This window comes from Taeniopygia guttata, chromosome 15 (genome assembly GCF_048771995.1).
Source record: "Taeniopygia guttata chromosome 15, bTaeGut7.mat, whole genome shotgun sequence".
Lineage (NCBI taxonomy): Eukaryota > Metazoa > Chordata > Aves > Passeriformes > Estrildidae > Taeniopygia > Taeniopygia guttata.
In genome coordinates this window covers 9364053-9387371 of record NC_133040.1, presented here as the reverse complement: position 1 = coordinate 9387371, position 23319 = coordinate 9364053, and the positions used below count along the sequence as shown (strand labels likewise).

Genomic DNA, 23319 nt, shown 5'->3' with positions numbered 1-23319 from the left:
TCTCCTTCTCCATGCCCTCCATGTTTCACTGTAGTGTTGGCATTTTTCTATTGGTTTAGGCTAGGGACACACTGTCCAACGTAGGTGACAGATATTGGCACGTTATTGTAAATCCAGCACAGGTAGTTTCTGGTATTTAATATTTGTAACATCCCACTGAGGGCAGAGCCCCACACGCTGCCCTGCAGGACAGAGCTGCGGCAGGGCAGCAGAACATGTTAGAGATAAACAGAATAAACAACCTTGAAACCAGCACAGATGAATTATGGCTTCTTCTTTGGCAGCGGGGCAGAAAGACAGAGACTTTCTACAATCTCGGAATCACCAATACCTCAGATTCTGACACTGGTGGTGGTTGTGGCTCTTCCCAGGTCCTTCTCCTCCCAGCACCTCTCCATGGCCTCCATCTCCGTGGTGGACACCCCTGGCTTCCAGAGCCCGCGGCAGCAGCGGAGCGAGCGAGCGGCCACCTTCGAGGAGCTGTGCCACAACTACGTCCAGGAGAGGCTGCAGGGGCTGTTCTATGAGAAAACCTTCCTGTGGGAGATGGAGAGGTACAGAGAGGTGAGGAGCAGCTCCCAGCACTTGGGGTGGGGCTGCCTTTGTGCCCAGCGTGTCCCGCTGTGGTGTGAGTGAATAACTCAGGTGCTTTACTGCGAGGGCTGCAGCAGAACTGGGGAGATCTACATGGAGCAGAAGCCTCTCTCTCCGCCCCCTGCCTCAGTTCTGAATCCTCATGGCTATTTCTGGTGTGCCAGAGGTGCTCTCGTGGCATCTTTGTGGAAGAGAGGTTGGAATGAGATGATTTCTCCCAACCCAAACCATTTTGGAATTCTATTATATACTTGCTCCAGCTCAGGAAACTTTGTGCCTTCTCTTGGCACAGCTGACTTCTTCCTCAGATGATGAATAATAGAGAATAGAAAGGAAAATGATAAATTATTGCAGAAATAAGCTGCTGAAAAACCTACAGGCAGAGATGAACTTATTATAGGCTTGAAGGAGTTACCATAATGCCTCTAGCCCTGGGAAAATAGCTGAATTCCTATGGTTTAACACACACATCATTGAGTAAGGATAGATGTGCCCTTCCCTAGTGGTGAAGCCTTCCAGATGCCATCCCACGACTGAAACAAGCTTTTAAATGATGTTTTCCAGGAAAACGTTGAGGTGTCTTTTGATCTTCCAGAGCGCTCTCCACTGGCCACGTTGTCCATCATCGACCTGAGCTGCCCCCAGGTACACCGTTCCCTCTGCATCCTGCTGCTCCAAGCAGTGAGGGCTCCAGAGGCAGAGTGGGACCCTGTGGAGCATCCCTGAGGTGTTGCAGGGAGAGGGGGGCACAGCGTCCAGCGGGACATTTTTGTCTTTTTAAAATACAAGTACCCTCCCTGGCCGAGGTCTGCGCTCCATCCCCACATCCAGCCTGGGCTGATGGGCTCCTTGGGGACATTCTCACTGCTGAGGGCGATGTCGGGAGGGGCTGCTCTGGGCCAGGGGCCAGAGCTGGGCAGCAGGGGCAGGCAGGAGGGAGCAGAGCAGGCTGAGCTGGAGCCCAGAGCCCTGGTGTCCCCTGGCAGCCGCAGGTGCTGCCGGGCAGCCCTGGGGACGCTCGCCGGGGGCTGCTGTGGATCCTGGACGAGGAGGTGCTGACCCCAGGCTCCGGGGACGGCTCTGCCTTCGAGCGCCTCTGCTCCTACTTCGCCACCAAGGCACCCGACCAAGATGGTGAGTTGGGCTGGGCTTGGCCGCCCAGCCTCTGGCATCACAGTTTGGCTTTGGGATTTTGGGAGATGTGGGCCATTAAACCCCTCACTGTGTTGTCTTTCCTCTGGGCTGGTCTGGGGTGCTGTCGCTGCCACAGGTGAGGGGCACCTGCGCCGGTGTGAGCAGACACTGCACTTCGAGATCTGCCACCAGCTGGGCACGGCCCCCGTGCGCTACGACCTCACGGGCTGGGTCAGCAAGGCCAAGTTCAACCTCTCGGCCCAGAATGCCATCCAGGTGCTGCAGAACTCCACGGTGTAAGTGCCAGGAGGTGCCACAGCGGAGCCCTGTGCCCGTGGGAGGGGTGGGGGATGCCCCTGCCCTGAGCTGCAAACCTGCCCCAGCTCTGGAGACAGGGTGGTGTGGGTCATCCCTTGTGCGAACAGGGGGAATGGTTTCCCACTGCAGAGGGCACTGTTGGGTGGGATACTGGGGAGAATTTCCTGGCTGTGAGGGTGTTAAAGCCCTGGCATGGAGAATCTGTGGGTGAACCACCTCTGGAAGTGTCCAAAGCCAGGTTGGACAGGGCTTGGAGCAACCCGGGCTAGTGGAAGGTGTCCCTGCCTGTAGGGGTCCAGCACAAGTCAGAGCTGTGAGGCTTCACCAGGTTTTCCCTCTGCTTTGAGCAGCCTTGCAGACGAAATTGGAATTGAAAGGGAACTGAAGTGCTGCAGGTGTCTGTGCACACAGGGGGATTTTAACCTTCTGCTTGCACATTCCTGGCTCAGTTGGTTTGGGCTTCAACCCAGGGAAGCTTTAACAGCACCGAACAGCTCCATGCTCAGACCAGGGATGATTGAGCGGGCGGGGGTGTCCCAGCACCGTGATCCACCCCTGAGAGCATCACCAATTCGGGATGTGGGTGCCCTGGGTGCTGCATCCCTGTGGAAGGAGGGATGCCGAGCGGGCGGTGCGTGTCCCGGCAGAGCCGCGCTCCGGGAGCTGCTGCGGCCGCGGGCGAGCGCTCCGCCGTGCTGCCGAGCCCTGGCCGGGCTGGAGGGCCGCTCCCAGGCCGCCCTGCACCGCAACTCCTGCCTGAGGAAAACCTTCGCCAGCAGCTTCGCCGCCCCCAGGAAGAGGTCGGTGTGCGCCCAGCTCAAGCTGCAGGCGGTGAGTGACGCGATGCTGAGGATGCGGGTCGCGGGGGTTGTGGCACAGAGCATGGTGATCCACGTGGGACCTGGCCTTGGACAGGGTTCTGAAATGACCGGGGAGCTCACACCGCCGGCAGTGAGGTCCTGCCCGTCCCCGGTGTGGCTGTGGCCGATGGGGATGCTGTGCTGGTCCGTGCAGCACTGCTGGCACACAGGGAGAGCCCCCCAGGCAGAGAGAGCAGGCACAGGGCGGCAGAGACCGGGCACAGGGCTGCAGAGACCGGGCACAGGGCTGCAGAGACCGGGCACAGGGCTGCAGAGACCGGGCACAGGGCTGCAGAGATCGGGCACAGATCACACACAGATCTACAGAGATCACACACAGATCACACACAGATCTACAGAGATCACAGACAGATCTGCAGAGATCTCACACAGATCTCACACAGTTCACACGCAGATCTCACACAGATCACACACAGATTACACACAGTTTATACACAGATCACACACAGATCACACACAGATCACACACAGATCACACACAGATCACACACAGATCGCACACAGATCGCACACAGGTCTGTAGAGATCACACACAGATCACAGATAGATCTGCAGAGATCTCACACAGATCACACACAGATCTCACACAGATCTCACACAGATCTCACACAGATCTCACACAGATCTCACACAGATCTCACACAGATCTCACACAGTTCACACACAGATCACACACAGATCTCACACAGATCACACACAGATCTCACACAGATCACACACAGATCACACACAGATCTCACACAGATCTCACACAGTTCACACACAGATCACACACAGATGTCACACAGATCACACACAGATCTCACACAGATCTCACACAGATAACACACAGATAACACACAGATTACACCTCACTGCTTTAATCCTCTTAAGAGCTCAGACAACAGCCAGCCCTCGGCGCTGGGCAGGTGCCAGGCTCCTGCTGCTCTCACACTAATTAAGTGTCCAAACTCTCCCAGCAGATGAGACTCAGGCTCTGCTGATTCCCTGACCAGCCCATTTTGGGGTCTTGTCTGTCCCTGGCAGCCCCCCTCCCCAGCATCCCTCAACCACGATCATTTTAATGCTCCAATCCAAACCATTCCACGATTCTACAAATCCTGGTACATTTTCTGGCCATCCCCTGAACACGTGGGGCATCAGGAGGAAGGGTCCTGCTCACCACTCGTGTTCACCCTCTGACTGATGCTGCAGCTCCACCTCCACCTGCCCAGACACCCTGCAGGTGCACAGGGAGCATTTCCCACTGCCAGCCCGTGCTGACCCTTTGTCCCCTCCGTCCCCACGGACTCTGCTGCCCTCCAGGATGCCCTCACCAACCTTCTCCGACGGTGCCAGCTGCACTTTGTCCACTGCCTCCTCGCAGGGATGGGCGGGGAAGGGCCGGTCCCTCGGCCCCCAGCGCCGCCAGAGCTGGATGTGGTGGCCCTGAGGACACAGCTGGAGGGGACCCAGCTCCTGGATGCCCTGCGCCTGCACCGTGTGGGTATGTCCAGACCTTGCCTGGCCCGTGCTCGTCCCACCTGCTGCTCCCTGCCCCTGGCCCAGCCCTCCCAGCCTTTGCTCATCACCTGCTTCTCACCAGCAGGCAAGGAATTCCCTTCCATCAGAAATTTCCCATTCAGAAATTCTCCTCCGTTTTTATTCCTGCTCTTTGCAGGGGTTTGAGCCCCTCTCATGCCTCAGCTTTGTGGCTGCTGCTCCAGTGGAGCTCCCCTTGGAACATCCATGCATCAGGCTGGACCTGCACTGACCACAAGCGCAGCCCATGCTGTAGGGAGAGGGAGCTGTGCAGGAGGAGGTCCAGGGGCATGTCCTGGGTGACACGAGGTGCTGAGGTGGCATCTGGCCACCTCAAACTCCTCTCGGTGCCCTCTCCCTGCCCTCAGTGCAGGGTTTCTCTCTCACGGCAGCTCCCCATCTCCCCTGCACCCCGATGCCCATTCTGTGCACAGGGTGTCCCAGCAGGTCCCTCCCCAGCGTGCCAGTGCCAGTGGCAGTGCCCTGGGCCTGGTGCAGCCCCCAACAGCCCTGTGTGCCCGCAGGGTACTCGGATCGGCTGCCCCTCACCCAGTTCCGCAGGCGCTTCCAGGTGCTGGCCCCGGAGGTGATGAAGAAGCACAACTCTGCCTACGAGGTGCCAGATGAGAGCAAGGTGTGTGCTGGGCTGGGGGGCACAGCCCCAGTGGGGCTGGGATGATGCCAGAGCTGTTCCAGCAGGACAGGGCACAAACTGAGGGCAGGATGTGGGTGCTGCTGTGGCCCAGTCCCTCTCCCTGGCTCCCCAAAAAATCTGGGACTGAGGACAAGCCAGACAACATTCCCAGGCACCCAAGACAGCAGGGACTGTGGAATCTTCTGGGCTCCTCACCTAACCTCACCTCACCCCGTGATGCTGAAAGCCAAAAGAGCTCAGGAAGGCATCTGGATGTGTGCCAGTTTTATTTGTTTCTGAGTAAATTTGTAGCAAAACCAGCACAAAGCCATGCCTGGAATAAGGCTATGGATGAGCCACAAAGAGCTGAGAGGAGCCGAATTAAAGCTGGGCACATGCTGTGTTGTGCAAACTGCAGCCAGCATGTGCAAAGGCAGTTAAGTCCTCGGGATTTAATAAGACAAGTCTGACAATTGGGAAAGGTCAATATTGCTATGAAATGCTGTCAGAGGCAGAGGGTGCCTTGTCAGCAGCGTGTAAGCAGGGGATTTGGAAAATCCCATCCTCCCCAGAGCTTGCTGCCACTGTCAGCTGGGAAATGCTTCCTGGAACGTGGCATTAACCTGGCTGCTGGAGCAGGAGAGAGCTTTGTCAGCTGTGAGGGGACCTCACCTCCTCCCCCTGCACCAAGGCTCTGCCAGAGCAGGGATGGCAGCAAAAGGGGACAAATCCTGCCTGCAGCTGCAGATCTCTACTCCCCATCCTGCTGAAAACCTCGAGGGAGGAAAGTCCTTGCACTGGGATTTGGGACTGGGCTTTGGCAAGGGGAGGAGGAGAGGGGGGCAGAGCTGGATGAACCTCACTGAGTGCCCATGGGGACTGGGGGTCTCTGCACCCCATCTCAGCAGCTCACAGCAGGGTGTGGGTGTTTCCTGAGCAGTGCCATGATGTGCCCCTTCTCTGCAGGCTATCGAGGAGCTGTTCCAGGCGCTGGATCTGGAGAAGAAGAGCGTTGCCATAGGACACACCCAGGTACCATGACTGTGCCCTGCTTCCCTGTTGCTCTGTGTGGGCACAGCCCCATGCCAGGCTCCCCAGCAGCCCCAAATTCCCCCAACTAGGGACAAAAGCTCTCCTCCACTGCTGCATGTGGCACCGTGTGGGCTGGGAAACTGAGACTCGCTAAATATCAGACCAAAAGCCTCCTAATTCTCATCTGAAAGCAGTACCCAGGGTAAATCCTGTACCTAATTACCAAAATCCAGCCGGCCCCTGGTGGTATTTAAGTTCCTAATTACCACTGATGTCTCCTGGGAGTGAAGGGGGCTTGGGCAGCTCGTGGGTTTGCTGCAGAGCAGGAACTGTCACAGCAACCCCATTTGAACTTCAATGTGAAGGTCTGAAAGAAAAATTAATTTCCTGTGCGTGCTTGCCTTCAGCTCTGGAGTTTGTGAAGAAAGAATTCGTGGAATGGTTCTGTGGAGCAAAATGACTTTCTTTTATCCTGCACTGTGCAGTTTGTAATTATCTCCTCTCTGGAACCCTCGCTCTTAATCAATAGCACGGTGGCAGCCCTGGTCACATTTTGTTAGGGACGAGTTCGCTTTGCCGTCGCTTTGAGCATTGATTTTGTACCAGCTGTGAAACTTTCAGTGCTGGGGAGTTAATTCAGACATTAATGAGGCAATCGAATGGGTGGTGGAGCAATCACGGTATCAGCTCGGGAGAGCCGCTTTCCACGGGACTGTGCTTTGATTCAATTTGGCACGGCTAAAATGCAGCACTCTCAGCACAGCCCGTGTCACTCAGGGGTTATTACAGCTGGGCCATGCAAATGGTTGGGAGCTCCTGATCATGGATTCCAAGAGTTTCTCCCAGCAATGACCCAGAGACACTTCAGACACTCAGAGATCGATACCGACCTGGGTCTGATGGCATCAGCAAATCTGAGTAATTTCTGAGGCATTTCTGACCAGTTCAGAGAAAGAAAATCATATGGTTTTTTTTGGTTTTGCTATTGTAACACATCACTGCTGTCCTTGTGTGCATCTGTGTGTCACTGGTCAGAACCCACTGCCAGTGGAGGTGTCCATCCATCCATCCATCCATCCATCCATCCATCCATCCATCCATCCATCCATCCATCATCCATCCATCCATCCATCCATCCATCCATCCATCCATCCATCCATCCATCCATCCATCATCCATCCATCATCCATCCATCATCCATCATCCATCCATCATCCATCCATCCATCCATCCATCATCCATCCATCCCATCCCATCCCATCCCATCCCATCCCATCCCATCCCATCCCATCCCATCCCATCCCATCCCATCCCATCCCATCCCATCCCATCCCATCCCATCCCATCCCATCCCATCCCATCCCATCCCATCCCATCCCATCCCATCCCATCCCATCCCATCCCCACAGAGAGGGGAATGGGCAGCATTCCCCAGGAAAGGTTTTGAGGAATTCCACCTTACCTCTGTCAGGGAGGAGGGAGAGCTTTCAGCCCCGCCCTGGGGTGTGTAATTAACCTGTTCCTTGCTGCCAGGTGTTCCTGAAGCCGGGGGTCATCTCCAGGCTGGAGAAGCAGCGGGACAAGCTGATAGCCCAGAAGATGACTCTGCTCCAGGCTGCCTGCAAGGGTTTCCTCAGTCGCCAGAAATTCAAGAGATTGAAGGTACCCATCCTGTGGCCTGGGGACACCTGAGCCCACCCAGGTCACTGCTGCTGGCCCGCAGCACCCAAACGACTCTTTGAGCTCCTTTGAAGCTTTTCCCTGCAGCCACGAGATGCTGTGCTGCCATCCCTCAGCTCCTCTGCCACCTTTCCCTCTCCAGCCTGGTGTCCCAGCCTGGTCCTTCCTGGCAGTGCTGGCTGGGTGTGAGGGTCACTGCTGCTGTGTCCCCACAGATCCAGCGCCTGGCCATCCGCTGCATCCAGAAGAACCTGCTGGTGTTCCAGGCAGTCAGGCACTGGCCCTGGTGGCAGCTGCTGGGCCACGTGCGGCCCCTGCTCAGCGTCAACCTCGCCGAGGAGCAGCTCCGAGCTAAGGAAGTGAGTGCCAAGGGCTGGGGTGGGATGGGTGGGACAGGACAGGCTGCTTTAGGGGCTCTGCCTGGTGGGTTGGTCAAGTTGGAAGTCACTTCTGCCCAGGCAAAGATGTTTTTCCTACCGTCCAGAAGTTGCCATCTGTTCTTAGCTCAGTGTCACACGTTCGGCAGAGCTGTGGAGGGAGAAGTGACTTCTGCTTAGAGGGGCAGCAGCAAACACACCATGTCCCCACAGTCAAACCCCACCCCAGGGCTCCCCCACTGCCCTCCTTGTGCTCTCTGCAAGCTCCAGGGGCTGTGTCCCCTGAGCCAAACCCCTGGGGATGGGCTGGTCAGCCTGTGGGGTGCTGGAGGATGAGCATTCAAACACCCCTGTGACAGAGGGGACTCCCCTCTGCACTGTCCCCAGTGCTGTGCTGGCATCCATCCGTGTTGTCCTGGGTGATGGGAGATGCTGATGGACATTTTTTGTCCCAGGAAAGGCTCCTTTCACCCCTCTGCACCCTCTAGATCTGTGCTAAATTCCTGCCTTCCCTGGAGTCCCGCTCCTCCTCTTGCCTTAGTGAGGTTTTAACAAGATGTTTTCAGGCTGGCTCGGATGAAATAAAAGCTGCCCAAGCCTCTGTTTTTGTCTCCAAATCCACCTGGGATCCATCAGACCCCATCATCTGTTAACCTCTGTTTTTATCACGGCTCTGCATGTTCTGCTCCTGCTCAGTGTTGGACATCAAAGCAGGACAAGGCTGCATGGAGCTTTTTCTGCTGCCTGGGAAGGAATCACAGCCAACACCGTGCCTTTGCACCGTGCTCTGATACCTGCCAGGGCCCTGGGACACTCCCTGGGCATGATCCAGGCCCCTGGCTGTTCATCCCAGGCTTTTGAGGTTTGCTGCTCTCTCATAAAACATGCTCCACACACACCAAAGCTGACATTCCCTCCGATGGAATTCATGTCAGGAGCTGTAGTCCTGGCAATTTGCAGTGAGCAGCCTTCAAAGTTGCCTGGTAAATTTTATTAATAAGGCAGCTATGTCTCTTCCACTTATTTTGAACAGAAAACAAGGTTTTCATAAATAAACCGAGGATGTTGGAACTCTCTGTGTGTGTTTTTTTCCAATCTTCCCTAGGAGGAGCTGGCGGCGCTGAGAAGGAAGCTGGAAAAATCCGAGCAGGCATGCAGCGAGCTCAGACAGACTACAGAGAGTCTGGAGAGCAAGGTACAGCCCCAGAACCTCTGGTACAGACCCCAAAACCTCTGATACAGACCCCAAAACCTGTGCCACAGCCCTGTCTGGCAAGGCTGGGAAAGGAGCTGATGGGGATGAACAGGAGCAGCAGTCCCAGCAGAGCAGGAGGAGCCGTGGGCAGGGACAGCTGCCAGGGATGGTGCCCTGGACAGGATTGTGGACAGGCTGCAGTGTCCAGCTGCAGAATTCCAGGCTGGCATCACTCCAGGCTGCCCAGAGAAGCTGTGGCTGCCCCATCCTTGAAAGTATCCAAGGCCAGGTTGGATGGGGCTGGGAGAAACCTGGGCTAGTGGAAGGTGTCCCTGCCCATGGGGTGGAACTGGATGAGCTTTAAGGTCCTTTCCAACCCAAACCATTCTGGGATTCCATGTTCCCAGCTGGCTGCTGGTCCTCTGTGGATTCTGCTCTCGGATGCGCAGCTCCTTGTGATTGTGCCTGGGATTTTGCCAAGCATCAAGAGGAGAAGGAGCTCCCAAGGATTCTATAAATACCCTGGGTTTTCCCAGCTCCCTTGGCTGCAGCAGGGCTGAGCTGGGTCTAGGCTGCAGCTCTGCCTAATGGAGCCAACAGCCCCCAAGGCCAGGACCCTCCTCATCACTGGGAAGGGGGTAAAGATGGTTTAGTTTAAGCCCTTTGGGAGTGCTGAGCAGGAAAACTGTCTCAGGGCAGATCTAGGGAAACACCAGGGAGAGAAATCCTGTGGGATTTGCTTACTGGGTTAAGCCTGTGGGACTCCCTAAGGAGCTGGTGCCTGCACAGTGTGAGGTGCTTTAAAATGCTGTCAGACACAGGAGAGGGGTGTAGGAATGCTGGGTTTTCCAGCTGTGGCTCTGCAGCCCCTCGCTGGACTGGCTGAGGAGGAAGGACCATGCGCCCGTCTGCTCTGCGGAAAACAGAATTGATTTTCTGGATTAATAATTCTCCCCTTCTGCTCCTGGTTTCAAAGGAAATTTAATGCAACAAAGCAGGACAATGGGGAGCTGTGAGGAGCCCTGCAGTGCAGGCAGCATGGCACAGGCAGCTGCCAGGCAGGAGCTGGGGCTCCCACTGTGACACTCCTGAGACCAGGCAGAGCTGCCAGGACTCTGCATGGCTGTGGCATGGCACAACCCCCCCCAGCCATGCCCAGACTGACCCTCTGCTCCCCCAGATCATCGACCTGACCACGGAGCTGTCGGATGAGCGCTACAAGGGCGATGTCACCTGCCAGGCCCTGGATGGGGAGCGGGCGGAGCGGCTGCGGGGCACCCGCGAGCTGCAGGAGCTGCAGGTACCAGAGCCCTCAGTGCGGTGACAGTGGCCGTGCCATCCCCCTGACACAGCCCTCCTGAGTGCCCCAGAGGCGGGTAGAGCTGCTCCCTTCCTCCCTTCCCCAGAGCAAACACGACCAAGTGCAGAAGAAGCTGGAGTCGGTGGAGAAGCAGCTGGAAGAGGCCCAGCAGCTGGTGCAGCTGCGTGAGATGAAGATCAGCGGCTCTGGAGGAGGTAGGGATGTCCCTCCGGAGGCAGTGCCTGCTCTGGGCATCCAGCCTGACCTGTGGGGCCACAGGAAAGAGGGCAGAGGTTTGTTCCCCCAAGTCAGTGGCACTCTCCAGCCCCTGGCCGCTCCAGAGCATTCTGTCACCCTGCATTGCTCATCCAGCGGGGGCTGGCAGTGACAGCTCGGCGACACGGCTGTGGCTGTGGCATGGGGCTGGTGGTGCTGTGCCCCAGGGTGCTGCTGGCACTGCTGGGGTGGGATGGGATGGGGTGGGATGGGGTGGGATGGGATGGGATGGGATGGGCACACATCCTGTGCCCAAGGCAAGACACGTGTTCTATGCGATGGGGCAGCCCTGGGCACACAGAGCAGAGCCGTGCCCCATAAGCTCTGTGCTGCATCTCCTCTCCTGCCCCCAGCAGGGCCACAGGGGCTGGTCAGGCCCCAGCACCCACCCTGCACCCCTGGGTGTCTCTCTTGGCAGAGGACGAGTGGCAGGTGAGGTTTGACTGTGCCCAGACCGAGATCGTTTTCCTGCGGAAGCGGCTGGCACAGCTGGAGGAGCGGCTGGAGGCAGAGCTGGGCACCAGGACAGAGCTTGAGCAAAAGGCAAGTGCTGCCAGCCCAGGAGGGGACAGGGACACCCAAGGGCTGTTCTTCCCCCTGCTCCCAGGAGCTTTGCAGGGCTGAGGCTCAGCATTACATCTGCTTCTTGTTGCTGCTCCCACTGACCAGGGAAAACCGGATATTTTCTACTGGTTTGAGCCTCAGAAGCAGCAAAATTCCACCTTGGTCAAGTGTGAGTGTGGGCAGAGGGTGGGGAGCTTTGGGCAGGGGGTTTTCAGTGGTGCTGCTCTGGCTCTAGGAGCTGTACAGAGCTGTGCTCTCCCCATCTGTCACACAAAGAGCTGGCAGCTCCCGAGCTCTGCCCTGAGGAGGGAAAAAGCCAACGTGCTTCCCTGAGCAGTGCCTGGGAGCCAGGTCGCTTCCCATAAGGATAAAACAAAGAAATATAGATTTCTCATGGTACATTAAATAGTAATAAGAAAGAAGCTGAGTCTTAGGAGCTTGGGTAAAGCGCAGCAGCCCATTTGCTCTCAGTTAGTTTGGAATTACAGGCTTCATTAATGCAAGATTTTGCTTACTTAAAGTCATTCCTTAACGACTCCATTCCCTGGCGTGGGAGAGCTCTGCGTGTCTGTCCCAAACACCACGGGAATCCCTGAGGATTCCAGCCCAGACGCTGCTTTTTGCAGAGAGATGGGACCAGGCATCGCCCTGGGGCAGCTCTGCTGGCTCAGCAGGAGGGGCTGGGGTGCTGCAGGCACTGGAGGGTGCCTGGAGCTGGAGGGGACACAGGCTGTCCTCGTTTAGTGAAAAACCTCTGGGGGAACCTGGGGAGTGAAGTGAGGCTGAGGCCTGGTGGGGATTTTATCCAGGGGGTGCGTGCTGTGGGGTCAGTGGGGTTCCTCCACTGTGGGGTGTGTGGGGTCCAAGGATCCTTCCTGTGAATTGAGTGTGCCATGGAGCTTATGGGGTCCCTCCTGTGTGGGGTCTGTGTGTCCCTCCTCTGTGGGGTGTGTGGGGTCCAAGGGTCCTTCCTCTGTGGGGTGTGTGGGGTTCCTCCTCTGTGGGGTGTGTGTGCTGTGGGGTCTCTCCTCTGTGAATTGAGTGTGACATGGAGCCTATGGGTTCCCTCCTGTGTGGGGTCTGTGTGTCCCTCCTCTGTGGGGTGTGTGGGGTTCCTTCTCTTTAGGGCATGTGCTCCAAGGGTCCTTCCTCTGTGGGGTGTGTGTGCTGTGGGGTCCCCCCTCTGTGAACTGAGTGTGCCATGGAGCCTATGGGGTTCCTCCTGTGTGGGGTCCGTGTGTCCCTCCTCTGTGCCGTGGGGTTAGTGGGGTCTGTGACATCCCTCGTCCATGGGGCACACACGCTGTGGAGTCCCTGTGGTGCACTTGTCCATCTTCTGTGGGGTCCGTGGTGTCCGTGTGTCCCCCCCGGGTGTCACAGCCCCCGTGCCCCCTGCAGCTGGGCGAGGCGCGGGCGGCGTGCCAGGCGGCGCGGGACGGGGCGCAGCGGCTGCGGCGGCGGTGCCAGCGCCTGGCCTGCGAGCTGGAGGACGCCCGGGTGCTGGCTGAGAACCAGCAGAGCCGCAGCCACGAGCTGGAGAAGAGGCAGAAGAAGTAAGGCTGGAGTGGAGCATGGGGAGGGCTGGGGGTGCTGGAGCAGGAGCCAGGGAATGGGGAGGGTCGGGGTGGGCAAGGAGCTGCTGCGAGGGTGGAGCTGTTTCCATCAGTTTTAGCTGCTGGGAGTTATTTTTCCATCCCATTGCTGTGTGACTGTCATGTGGTCTGATCCCAGACTGGTTTGGGTTGGAAGGGGCCTTAAAGCTCATCCAGTTCCATCCCTTGCCATGGAGGGGGAATGTCCTCCTTCCACTAGCCCAGATTGTGCCAAGCCCCAGAAATATCCTCCTTCCACTAGCCCAGTCTCAAGCTACGTCAGGGAAGGTTTAGGTTGGATATTAGGAAAAAAATTTTCACTGAAAGAATAATAAAATACTGGAATTGTCTTCCTAGGGAGGTGGTGGAATCACCATCTCTGGATATGTTTAAAAAAAGACTGGACTTGGCACTTGGTGCTATAGTCTAGTTGTGGTGTTAGGGCATAGGTTGGACTTGATCTTAGAGGTCTCTTCCAACCTCATTATTCTGTGATTCTGTGATTGCTCCAAGCCCTGGGAATATCCTCCTTCCACTAGCCCAGACTGCTCCAAACCCAGGAATATCCTTCTTCCACTAGCCCAGTCTGCTCCAAGCCCCGGGAATATCCTCCTTCCACTAGCCCAGATTGCTCTAAACCCCGGGAATATCCTCCTTCCACTAGCCCAGACTGCTCCAAGCCCCATCCAGCCTGACCTTGCTGTGCTCCCCTCCAGGTTTGACCTGCAGTTAGCCCAGGCCCTGGGGCAGTCTGCCTTCGAGAAGAGCCTCCGGGAAAAGCTGTCCCAGGAGAACACCAGCATCCGCTGGGAGATGGGCAAACTGCAGCAGAGCCTGGAGGTAAGAGGAGACCCCACTTTGCTGTTTTGGGAGCAGCACTCATTACCTTTGCAATTAGAGCAGAGGCAATCAGGAAACTTGATTCCAATTTCTCTCAGCACAGTTCAGTGGGTTTAAATAACTTTCCCCTTTTCCCAGAAAGGGTGTTGCTACGTATGAGTGATCCCCATCCCATGATTCAGCTAATCAGGGCCATCCCTATTTTCACTGGGGTCACTTGTGCTCTCCCTCACATGCTACCCCCAAGCCCCACCTTGGGGAAGGTGCTGCTCTGTGCCCCGTGGCATGGTGCTGCACCAAAAATGCCACCGTGCTGGCAGGGGCACGGCTGTTGGGGTGGGGGGAACCCACCCCACGGTGGGTTGGGGTGGGGAACAGCTGGGGCTGCAGGGAACCCACGGGGGACACCCTGGGGAGTGGGAAGGTGAGGTCAGGATCAAGAGGGAAAAGGTGGGGATGGGGCTGCCAAGCCCTGCTGCTGCTCCGGGGGGTTGGGATGATGCCTTTGGGAATGCTGTGGGCTCTGAGGGTGCGGTGTGGGTGTCTGGGCTCTGAGCCCCGCTCTGCCCAGCACAAGGAGGCCGAGGTGGCCAGGCTGGAGCAGCAGGTGGCCGTGCTGGCCGGTCGAGTGCAGGAGCTCAGCACCCCCGGGGCCACGGACACGGTGCCCGCGCTCAAGAAGAAGCTCTGGGAGCTGGAGGGCAGCGCTGCCGAGCAGAAGAAGGAGCTGGAGAGGCAAACGGCTGCTGTGGATCACCTGGAGCAGGTAATGTGGGGCTGGGGGGGATGGGGTGTCTGTCCCACCATCCTCGTCCCCTCGGGGATGTGCATCATCTCCTGGTGCTTCAGGCCCACGAGAGGCTGGAGCTGGAGATCGAGAGGATGAAGCAGATCCACCAGAAGGAGCTGGAGGACAAGGACGAGGAGCTGGAGGACACGCAGAAGTCCTGCCAGAAGAGGGTAGGTCCTCGCTGGGTGGGTTTAGTGCTGGGTGCTCCCCAAAGCTCCCCATGTCCCTTAGAAAGGAGCTTCTCCAGGGGTCTGTGTTCCCAGGGAAGTGTTGGGGTGCTGCTTTCCCACCATCACCCTGGCATGAGCCCCAGTCACAGCCTGGGGGTGCAGGTCAGGCTTTGGGTCAGGGGTGAGCCCTGCCAGCTGGAGAGGCTGTTGGGGACATATGTGAGAGCCACACGTGGTGCAGCACATGGACCCGCTGCTCCCAGTAACACCAGAGTCAACCCCAGGGTGTCATGTTTGGGGATGATTTGCAGAAAATAGCCTTTCCTCAAGGCCATGAGGTCAGTGGGTGCAAACAGGAATTCCAGAGCTGCAGGGGCATGTCTGGGTGTGCTTCAAACAGCCCATCCTGTCCCCAGTGTCCTGCAAGTCCCTGAAGTGCTTCCTCTCTTCTGCACTGGCACTGCCGGGGGTAGGAGGTGCTCCAGGGGACATGGCCCATTCCTGGTGCCCAGGGCTGGCTGCAGAGACCTCGGTGCACTCCCTCTCCTGGGGAAAGCCAAACCCCCACTGTGGCAGTGGCTCTGCCCTGCTGGCACCTCGAGGGGTGGCCGGGCACTGAGCGTGGCTGGGTTTTCCTCCCACGCAGCTCCGGCAGCTGGAGATGCAGCTGGAGCAGGAGCACGAGCAGAAGCAGATGGTGCTGCACGAGAAGCAGGACCTGGAAGGGCTCATTGGCACCTTGTGTGAGCAGGTAAGGGGGCAGTGCCCTCCCAGGGGCTGCTTCGTGGGCCATCCCCTGCCCTAAAAACAGGATGGGGATGAACAAGAGCAGCTGGAGCAGCAGCCTGGTGCTGGTGCACGTGCAGCTGCTCATGGTGCTCTGTTCCTCCTCCCTCCCAAATGCCACCCAGGCACAGCAGGCACTGGGATCTGGAGGTGTTGGACACAGGAGCTGCATGGTCCCACTAAGGACCCGCAGAGGGGAATTGTTCCCTTTTGTATGGGAGAATTCATCCAAGCAGGGGAAGGTGTCTGCTTTTCCCTGGTGTTTCATGAGTCAAACTAGCACTGGAGTGCATCCAAGTGCCTCGAAAAGCAGTTTATCCAATCCTGCTCGTTGCAGAGGAATTATTTCTCAAGCACATTTGGTGAACAAATAATTTTTTCCCTCTCTGATGAGTCTGTGGCAGCAACTGGAATAAAGCACACCCAGCTCTGCTCCTGTTCAGTCAGCAGGTGAGGGGCTGGACTCAGCCTCCTTGGGCATCCCTTGGCATCACCTGGAGGCCATCCCAGAGCTCTGGTGGCTGAGAGAGGTCCCACCTGGCCCTTTGCCCAGGGCTGAGGATGGCACCAGCTCAGTGTCACTGTCTCTGTGGTGCTGCACCCCAGCACTCCCCAGAGCTCAGCCCGCAGGATCTGCCACATGTCCCCCTGCCTCCTGCCCACCCCCACGCTGCCTTGGCACAGAAACCAAGCCCTGTGTCCTCTGGCTGTTGGCACAAGCTGGATTTCACCATTTCAGCAGCCCTGGCAGTCCTGGGAGTTCATCAAACGGGATGAATCTGGGATCTTTGCAGCACCGGAATGGGGGGAGTATTTCAAGCAGACACAAAATGTTCTGATGAGGCTTATCCAACACAACCCTCCTGCTCCTGGCTTAGAAAATGTTTAGGGAACTGTCACAATAAATAATGCTGTATCAAAGCAGGGGATTATCACAGCAGTCCAACATGATCTGCTTGTTCGGTGGAGGGGAACTGAGATGGGTGGGACAGGAGGAAAGGCCCCTTCTCCCTCCAGGACAGTCCCCAGGTGTTGTCCTGGCAGCCCCCAGCCCCCCAAGGGCAGTCCTGGTGTAAGGGAAGGGGAGATGAGGCCATGCAGCTGGGATTGCTGTGAGACACAACCACAGCTTGGCAGCAGCTATTAAATCAAATCCTGGCTTTGTCACTTAAAACTCCTGGGCTGCAGCGGTGGGAGGGGGCAGCTGGTTCCAGCCATGGCACCAAATTTATCCCCTGTGGTTGTGGCCAGACCCTGAGCACCAGGAAAATGTTGTGAGCAGTGTCCGGGATCCAGCTGGAGGGATGGCAGGGGAGCAGCAGTGGTGGTGCTGCAAACACCCTCTGGCTTGCAGAGGACAGTTCATTAAAAAATGGGAAGAAAACAGCCAACCCAGGAAACTAATTAAGGAAATGGAGATGCCAATGATTTCTTGTTCCAGCAAATTCCAGCCAGCTCTAAACCAGGCTACAAGGTCAAATCCACACAGTTGATTTCAGACAGTGAACAGAAAATAGGAGAAGGAAGGGGTTTGCAACAAGAGCCGTGGAAAACAACCTAAATGGAAAATGTTCTTATACCTCAGTTACGCTGAAATCAAGCACTGAAACCATGTCCCTGTTTATTTGGTGGCTTTCTAATTCCTTTATCCCTGTAACCATGGTTGCTCTCTCCCTCTCTCTGGAGGGGAGGGTAGAGGGTGGGTTTTTTAAGGTACTCCTTGTGGCTGTGTGGCCAGGCTGTCCCTCTGACCACAGGGGTGGCCACTGGGGGGGATGTGACCCGTGGAGACCAGGGATGGGCAAATACATGGAACACTTTGGAGATGCTCAAGTAGCACTCAGTGGTGACCTAAGCGAGCGATGAACACCTTGGGGTGGGGCAGAAAAGCCTGATGGAGGTTCTGGGGGACCAGCAGGGCTCTGACACCCTCTGTCCCCTCCTTAGATCGGTCACCGCGACTTCGAGGTGGAGAAGCGGCTGCGGCGGGACCTGCGGAGGAGCCGAGCGCTGCTGGCCGATGCTCAGCTGCTGCTGGCGGCCCCGGCCGAGCCCGGGGGCAGCGGGCAGGAGCTGCAGCAGCTCCGCAGGCAGGTAGGGAGGGAGCTGCGGCTCCCCCGCTTTGGCCGAGCCTCCTCGGAAAAGCAGCGCTTTCCCTGTCATTAAGCCAACGCTGGTGAAGTGTTTTTGCCTTTTTTCCCCGCTAATTACCTTCTGTTTGGCGCGTTTCTGCGCGTCTCCTACGGCCGGGGCTGGGGCGGCGTTGCCATAGGGATGCTGGAAGCGGGAGAGGGATGGGGGGGATTTGCCGGGGTTTGAGCTCAGCGGTGTTGAGCGACCTGGGCAGAGGCTCCAGCTCTGTGCCAGCTCTGTGTCACCACACTGGGGACATCCCTGACCCCAGGGTGAGCGCTTGGCCCAGTGGGATGCTGTAGGGGAATGCGTATCCATCCTTTCCAACATCATGCCCCCTGTGGGCTGTGTATTCCCAAGTGCCAAGCAGAGGGTCAGCTAAAGCTGCTGGCCCTCTGAAACCACACTGTGCCACCACACTGGGGACATCCCTGACCCCAGGGTGAGCTCCTAGCCCAGTGGGATGCCCTGTTGTGGGACAGGGGCACTACGGGATGTCCATCCCCCTGTGGGCCGTGTATTCCCAAGTGCCAAGCAGGGGGTCAGTTAAAGCTGCTGGCCCTCTGAAACCACTCAGGAATGGATCTGTTCTGCACATTTCCCCTGGAAACGAGAGAATCTGGAGGTACGAGCAATCCCAGCAACATCCAAATATAATTGGGAGGGTCGCTGTGCATAAATAACAGCTGTGAGCAGCAGCTGCTCCCACCTGTGCTGAGGGAGAAGGGGAAGGTGAGCTGGGCCTGATGGAGCTGGAGGTGTGTCCATGCACTTACCTGGATGTCCAGGGCAGGAGATGGCCATGGCTGGGACAGGCCACAGTGGGGAATGGCCATTTTTTGCACTCTTGTGTTGTTAAATATTATTGACCCAGTGCTGTAGTGCTGGGCTTCATTAATCCCTCAGTGTTTCCCAATCCCTCAATGTTTCCCAAATCTCACTGCCCCTGTTTATTTTTTCCCAGTCCCTGGTGGGAGGGAAATGTGGCAGGGCCCTGCCCTCAGGTCCCTTCATGTGCTGATCTGAGGGACTTACACTGATGCTGAGGTGCTTCCTCTGCCCATCCCGTGCCCATCCCTTCATGCCCAGCCCCATCTCTCTGGGGAATAATGCCCAGCTCACTTGGGGAATAGAGCTGGGGAAGTAAATCCTTACTCCAGAGAGTAAAGTAATGGACAGAGCAGCTGAAGGAGCTGGGGAAAAGGAGGCTCAGGAGGGACCTTCTGGCTCTGCTCAACTCCCTGCCAGGAGGGGACAGCTGGGGAGAGCAGGCTCTGCTCCCAGGGAACAGGGACAGGAGAGGAAACTGCATCAAACTGTGCCACAGGAGGGTCAGGTTGGAAAGCAGGAGGAATTTCCTCATGGAAAGGGTGGTCAGGGACTGGAAGGAGCTGCCCAGGAAGGTTTGGAGACGCCATCCCTGGAGGTGACCAAGCAATTCCTGGATGTGGCACTCAATGCTCTGGGCTGGTGACAAGGTGGGGATCAGGCACAGGCTGGGCCTGATGACCTTGGAAGTCTTTCCCAACCCTTATGACTCTGGGATTCTGGGATTCTTGCTCCCTGCACACCCCACTTCTCACAGCAAGGTCACTCTCTGTCCCTGTGGTTCCATTCAGTCCATCCCTGACTCCCTCACTCCATGGCCTGTGCTCGCCTCCCTTGTGTTTGAAGAAAAGCAAACAGCCTGGATTTTGGGAATGTGGAATTTTTGCTGTGCCACCAACACTGAGACTCTGCGTGTGTTTAAAATGCCACATGATTATTCTGTCCTTTAAACTGAAACAATTTCTAATGGCATTCATGACGACTTTCTCAAAAGCCAATGCATCCTACCACCAGCCCACGGACCTACACGAGAAGAAAAACTTTGCTAAAATGCTACATTTCCGTTAATCAAAATCCATATGGCTGGAAGTGCAGCATTGTTTCTTAATAAGGCTGAGGCATCCATTTTATGCAGGTATTTAACAGATGGTGTTCACAGCAAACTAATGTTGTTCCACACTTCATACATTATGCATTTTTTTGGGGGGAATTTCAATTTATTCTTCCCAAGTGGGAAAATTCCATTACACGAAGTGAATTGGAAGCTGATGTTTAATGAGGGGTCCTGGAGATGCTTTTCTGCCTGATGGAGCTATCAGGGGTTTGGTGGGAATTGTGGCAGGGAAGAGGCCAATCCATGATTGTGGATGCAGCTGTTTCTGGAGCAGCTGGACAGGTGGGAAAGGCCATAAAACCAGGAGCTGATCTGAGTGGCACCTTCAACTCATCCCAGCAAAGCACACATACTTTTTTAAAGTTCTTCCTTCCCTAATGTGAGTTCTCAATCTCCCCAAACAGTGGAGGGAAGTGAGCTGAGGATTGCTCCAGTTATATTATTCCATTTTTCCCCCCACCTTTCTTTTTCTTTTTCTTTTTTTTTGAGGGCAAGAGATAAAAAAGAAAAAAAATAATTCTCAAACTCTCACCATGGTGTGCAGCTTTTCCCGTTGCTCCCTAGAATTCCACAGGGAAACCAGGACTAGGCACAGGAAATGAGCAGTGAGCAGAGGGGTTTATTTTTCTTTTTTTCGTGGAGAAAAGAAAGAAACCCCAACGAGCAGGGAGGGGAAGGAACTGGATGTTCAGGTACAGCCTACGACAACTCCTCCGCCCAGGCAAGGGGGGAGATTTTGGGATGGCGCCGCAGCTTCCAGATGTTTGCAGCCCATTGAAGATGGTTGTGATCTTAATGGCTGAGCTGTAAAACCCCAGAGCAAATTAGCGTTTATAAATGGGATCTTCCACGTGTATTTGCAAATGCAATTTACGCCACGGTGAAAAGCCCATTTGCAAACCCCCGAATCATGAATTGCTCTAATCAGGAATTACGTGTAATTCACATAATTTTGCAAATTAATGATCTCGGCTCTGCCTCGCCGAGGAAGAGGGAGGATGTGGCTGCTGGACTCACCAGGACACTCAGTGGTGTTGGGATCTGTCCTGGGAGGTGCCAAGGAAGCTTTCCTTGCCCTGTAAAGCAGAAGCAGACAAGCTGAGGAGCAGCATGGGTTATAAAAAGTGGAGATTCTGTGTTCTTCAGCAGGGAAAAACGCTCTGTGGAAGTGGAAATAAACGTGGCTGTGTGGCACGGGGGCAAGAACCATCAGCATGTGGTTTCTGCTCCTTTAATGATGATCCTGTGCAACTTTTCCCAGTTGGAAGAGAGTGAAGCCAAGTGTGCAGAGGCCCAGAGATGCCAGCAGACAGCAGCCCTGGAGCTGGAGAACCTGCACACCGAGCTGGAGACCCTCAGCAGAAACAAGACCCTGGTGGGTTCCCGGAGCTGTTCCAGGGCAGGGCAGGTGGGAGGGCACAGTCCCACCTCGGGGAGGGGGGTTTGGCAGCAATCAGCAGCTGCTTTGCTAAATCAGCCACTACCAGAGCGTTTCATAAATCACCTCGCGGTGTTCATTACACGTGGAGGATATTTACAATATGTCCCAGTGTATTTGTTGAGTCTCCAAGGATATTCCTCACTAAATCACCTGGACTGTTTGCAAACAGCAGCCCCCGTTGATGATTTAATGGGTGGACAAAATTCCTGCAAGGGAGCAGCATCCCATGGCCTGCTGTGCCTCTCGGATGGGCTGGAGGCTGTTGGCAGCACATCCCAGAGGGGATTTGGTGGGCTCCATGAACCTGTTGTGCTGTGGATCCTCCTGCAGGTGGATGAGCAGCTGTTCCAGCTGCAGCACGAGAGAGCCGACCTGCTGAAACGCATCGATGAGGACCAGGAAGACCTGAACGAGCTCATGGAGAAGCACAAGGCTCTGATTGCCCAGGTAGGAGCTGGGGCAGCGTCTCCAACCCTGCGAGGGCACTCAGAAAGCCCTGCAGGCTGGCACAGAGCAGGTGGTGGCCCCTGGGTGTCGGAATCTGAGGTATTGATGATTCTGAGATTGTAGAAAGTCTCTGTTTTTCAGCCCCACTGCCAAAGAAGAAGCCATAATTCGTCTGTGCTGGTTTCAAGGTTGTTTATTCTGTTTATCTCTAACATGTTCTGCTGCCCTGCCGCAGCTCTGTCCTGCAGGGCAGCGTGTGGGGCTCTGCCCTCAGTGGGATGGTACAAACATTAAATACCAGAAACTACCTGTGCTGGATTTACAATAACGTGCCAATATCTGTCACCTACGTTGGACAGTGTGTCCCCAGCCTAAACCAACAGAAAAATGCCAACACCACAGTGAAACATGGAGGGCATGAAGAAGGAGAAAAAGGACAAGGCACACCCAATTTCCTCCATCTTGTCCCCTCTGAACCCCTTATCTAGAATCCTAAAATTTTACTTTTGCACCCGTGCCACACTTAATTATTACTTATATCAAACACTCAGAGCCTGTAATTCATCCTGTAAGACTGAAAACTCTTTTCCATGGACAGAGATCACAGACAGTGTCTCTCGGGGCTCTGTACAGGGGGGTTCCTGACCCCCTGCCAGGGTCCCAGACCTGCCAGGGCAGCCAGAGGGAAGCTCTGGATTCCCACACCTGGGGGTGCACAGAGGGGTGAGGACCCCAGGACAGAGATGCTGTGAGGAGGAAGGGAAGGCTCACAGCACCAGCTCCTCTCACCTGCAATTTCTGATCTTCTTTCGAGAGGTGTTTTTCCTTTAGTTATAACACTTGGGGAATCCTACAGCTGTCCCTCTTCATTGCTTTTATTCTTCCTTTCACCATTTCCTCCTGCAGAGGTTAAAAAGTGCTGCCAGACAGCCCTGGGGCTTTCACTGCCATATCCAAACTATGTCAGGCTCTCCCAGAGGATTGTCCTGGGAGCTGAGGGACCCCAAAACTCCCATGGGAGAGGGGCAGGCTGGCCAGGCTGACAATGAGCCAGGACAACCTGGTTTCTGTCCCGATCCACAAATACTTGTTTCAAAATTAAGGGAAGCTGCAATGATTTGGGAGAATGAAGCTCCATCAGGAGCAGCTCACTGTCCCAGTGGAAGGAGGTTCAGGCAGGAACCAGCCCTCTGCTCTGAGCCCTGCTGCTCCCACTCCAAATTTTCTGTTTCTGCAGTCGGCCACAGACATCGCTCAGATCCGGGAGCTGCAGACGCAGGTGGAGGATGTGAAGAAGGAAAAGCAGAGCCTGCAGGAGAAGGTAATTCCTGCAGGAGAAGGTAATTCCTGCAGGAGAAGGTAATTCCTGCAGGAGAAGGTAATTCCTGCCCAGCCTGTGGCATCCCTGCTGAGGAGTGGGACTTTAGGCTGCAGAAATCTTTTCCTGGCAGAGTTCTTGGGATTTACAGCCTGGCTTCTCCCTCTGCCTGGCTGAACTGCCATGGGCTGACCCCGGGGCTGCCTTGGGTGGGCACCAGCAGGGGCTGCGCCCCCTCGCCTCTGTGGCTGTGCCAACCCTCCTGGAGTGAGGGATTTAATTTTAAACACATGAGTAATCCCATTAAGTTAAGTGCTTTACTGGAGCGTGGCTAAGCTGCCCAGGAATCAGAAG

General features: G+C 56.0%; 1 protein-coding gene across 1 annotated transcript in view; it reads left to right on the top strand.

The window, feature by feature from the left end:
* Nucleotides 1–23319, top strand: part of MYO18B (myosin XVIIIB) — a 56748-nt gene that overhangs the window by 17252 nt on the left and 16177 nt on the right. Inside the window, 23 exon segments of the mRNA XM_030285727.4 lie at nucleotides 372–564; nucleotides 1159–1239; nucleotides 1581–1728; nucleotides 1865–2024; nucleotides 2694–2877; nucleotides 4233–4413; nucleotides 4973–5082; nucleotides 6049–6114; nucleotides 7648–7776; nucleotides 8010–8153; nucleotides 9277–9366; nucleotides 10547–10666; nucleotides 10773–10881; nucleotides 11361–11485; nucleotides 12905–13059; nucleotides 13815–13938; nucleotides 14510–14704; nucleotides 14788–14898; nucleotides 15545–15649; nucleotides 17632–17778; nucleotides 21021–21134; nucleotides 21531–21647; nucleotides 22885–22968. Of these exon segments, the coding sequence (XP_030141587.4) occupies nucleotides 372–564; nucleotides 1159–1239; nucleotides 1581–1728; nucleotides 1865–2024; nucleotides 2694–2877; nucleotides 4233–4413; nucleotides 4973–5082; nucleotides 6049–6114; nucleotides 7648–7776; nucleotides 8010–8153; nucleotides 9277–9366; nucleotides 10547–10666; nucleotides 10773–10881; nucleotides 11361–11485; nucleotides 12905–13059; nucleotides 13815–13938; nucleotides 14510–14704; nucleotides 14788–14898; nucleotides 15545–15649; nucleotides 17632–17778; nucleotides 21021–21134; nucleotides 21531–21647; nucleotides 22885–22968 (2992 nt within the window).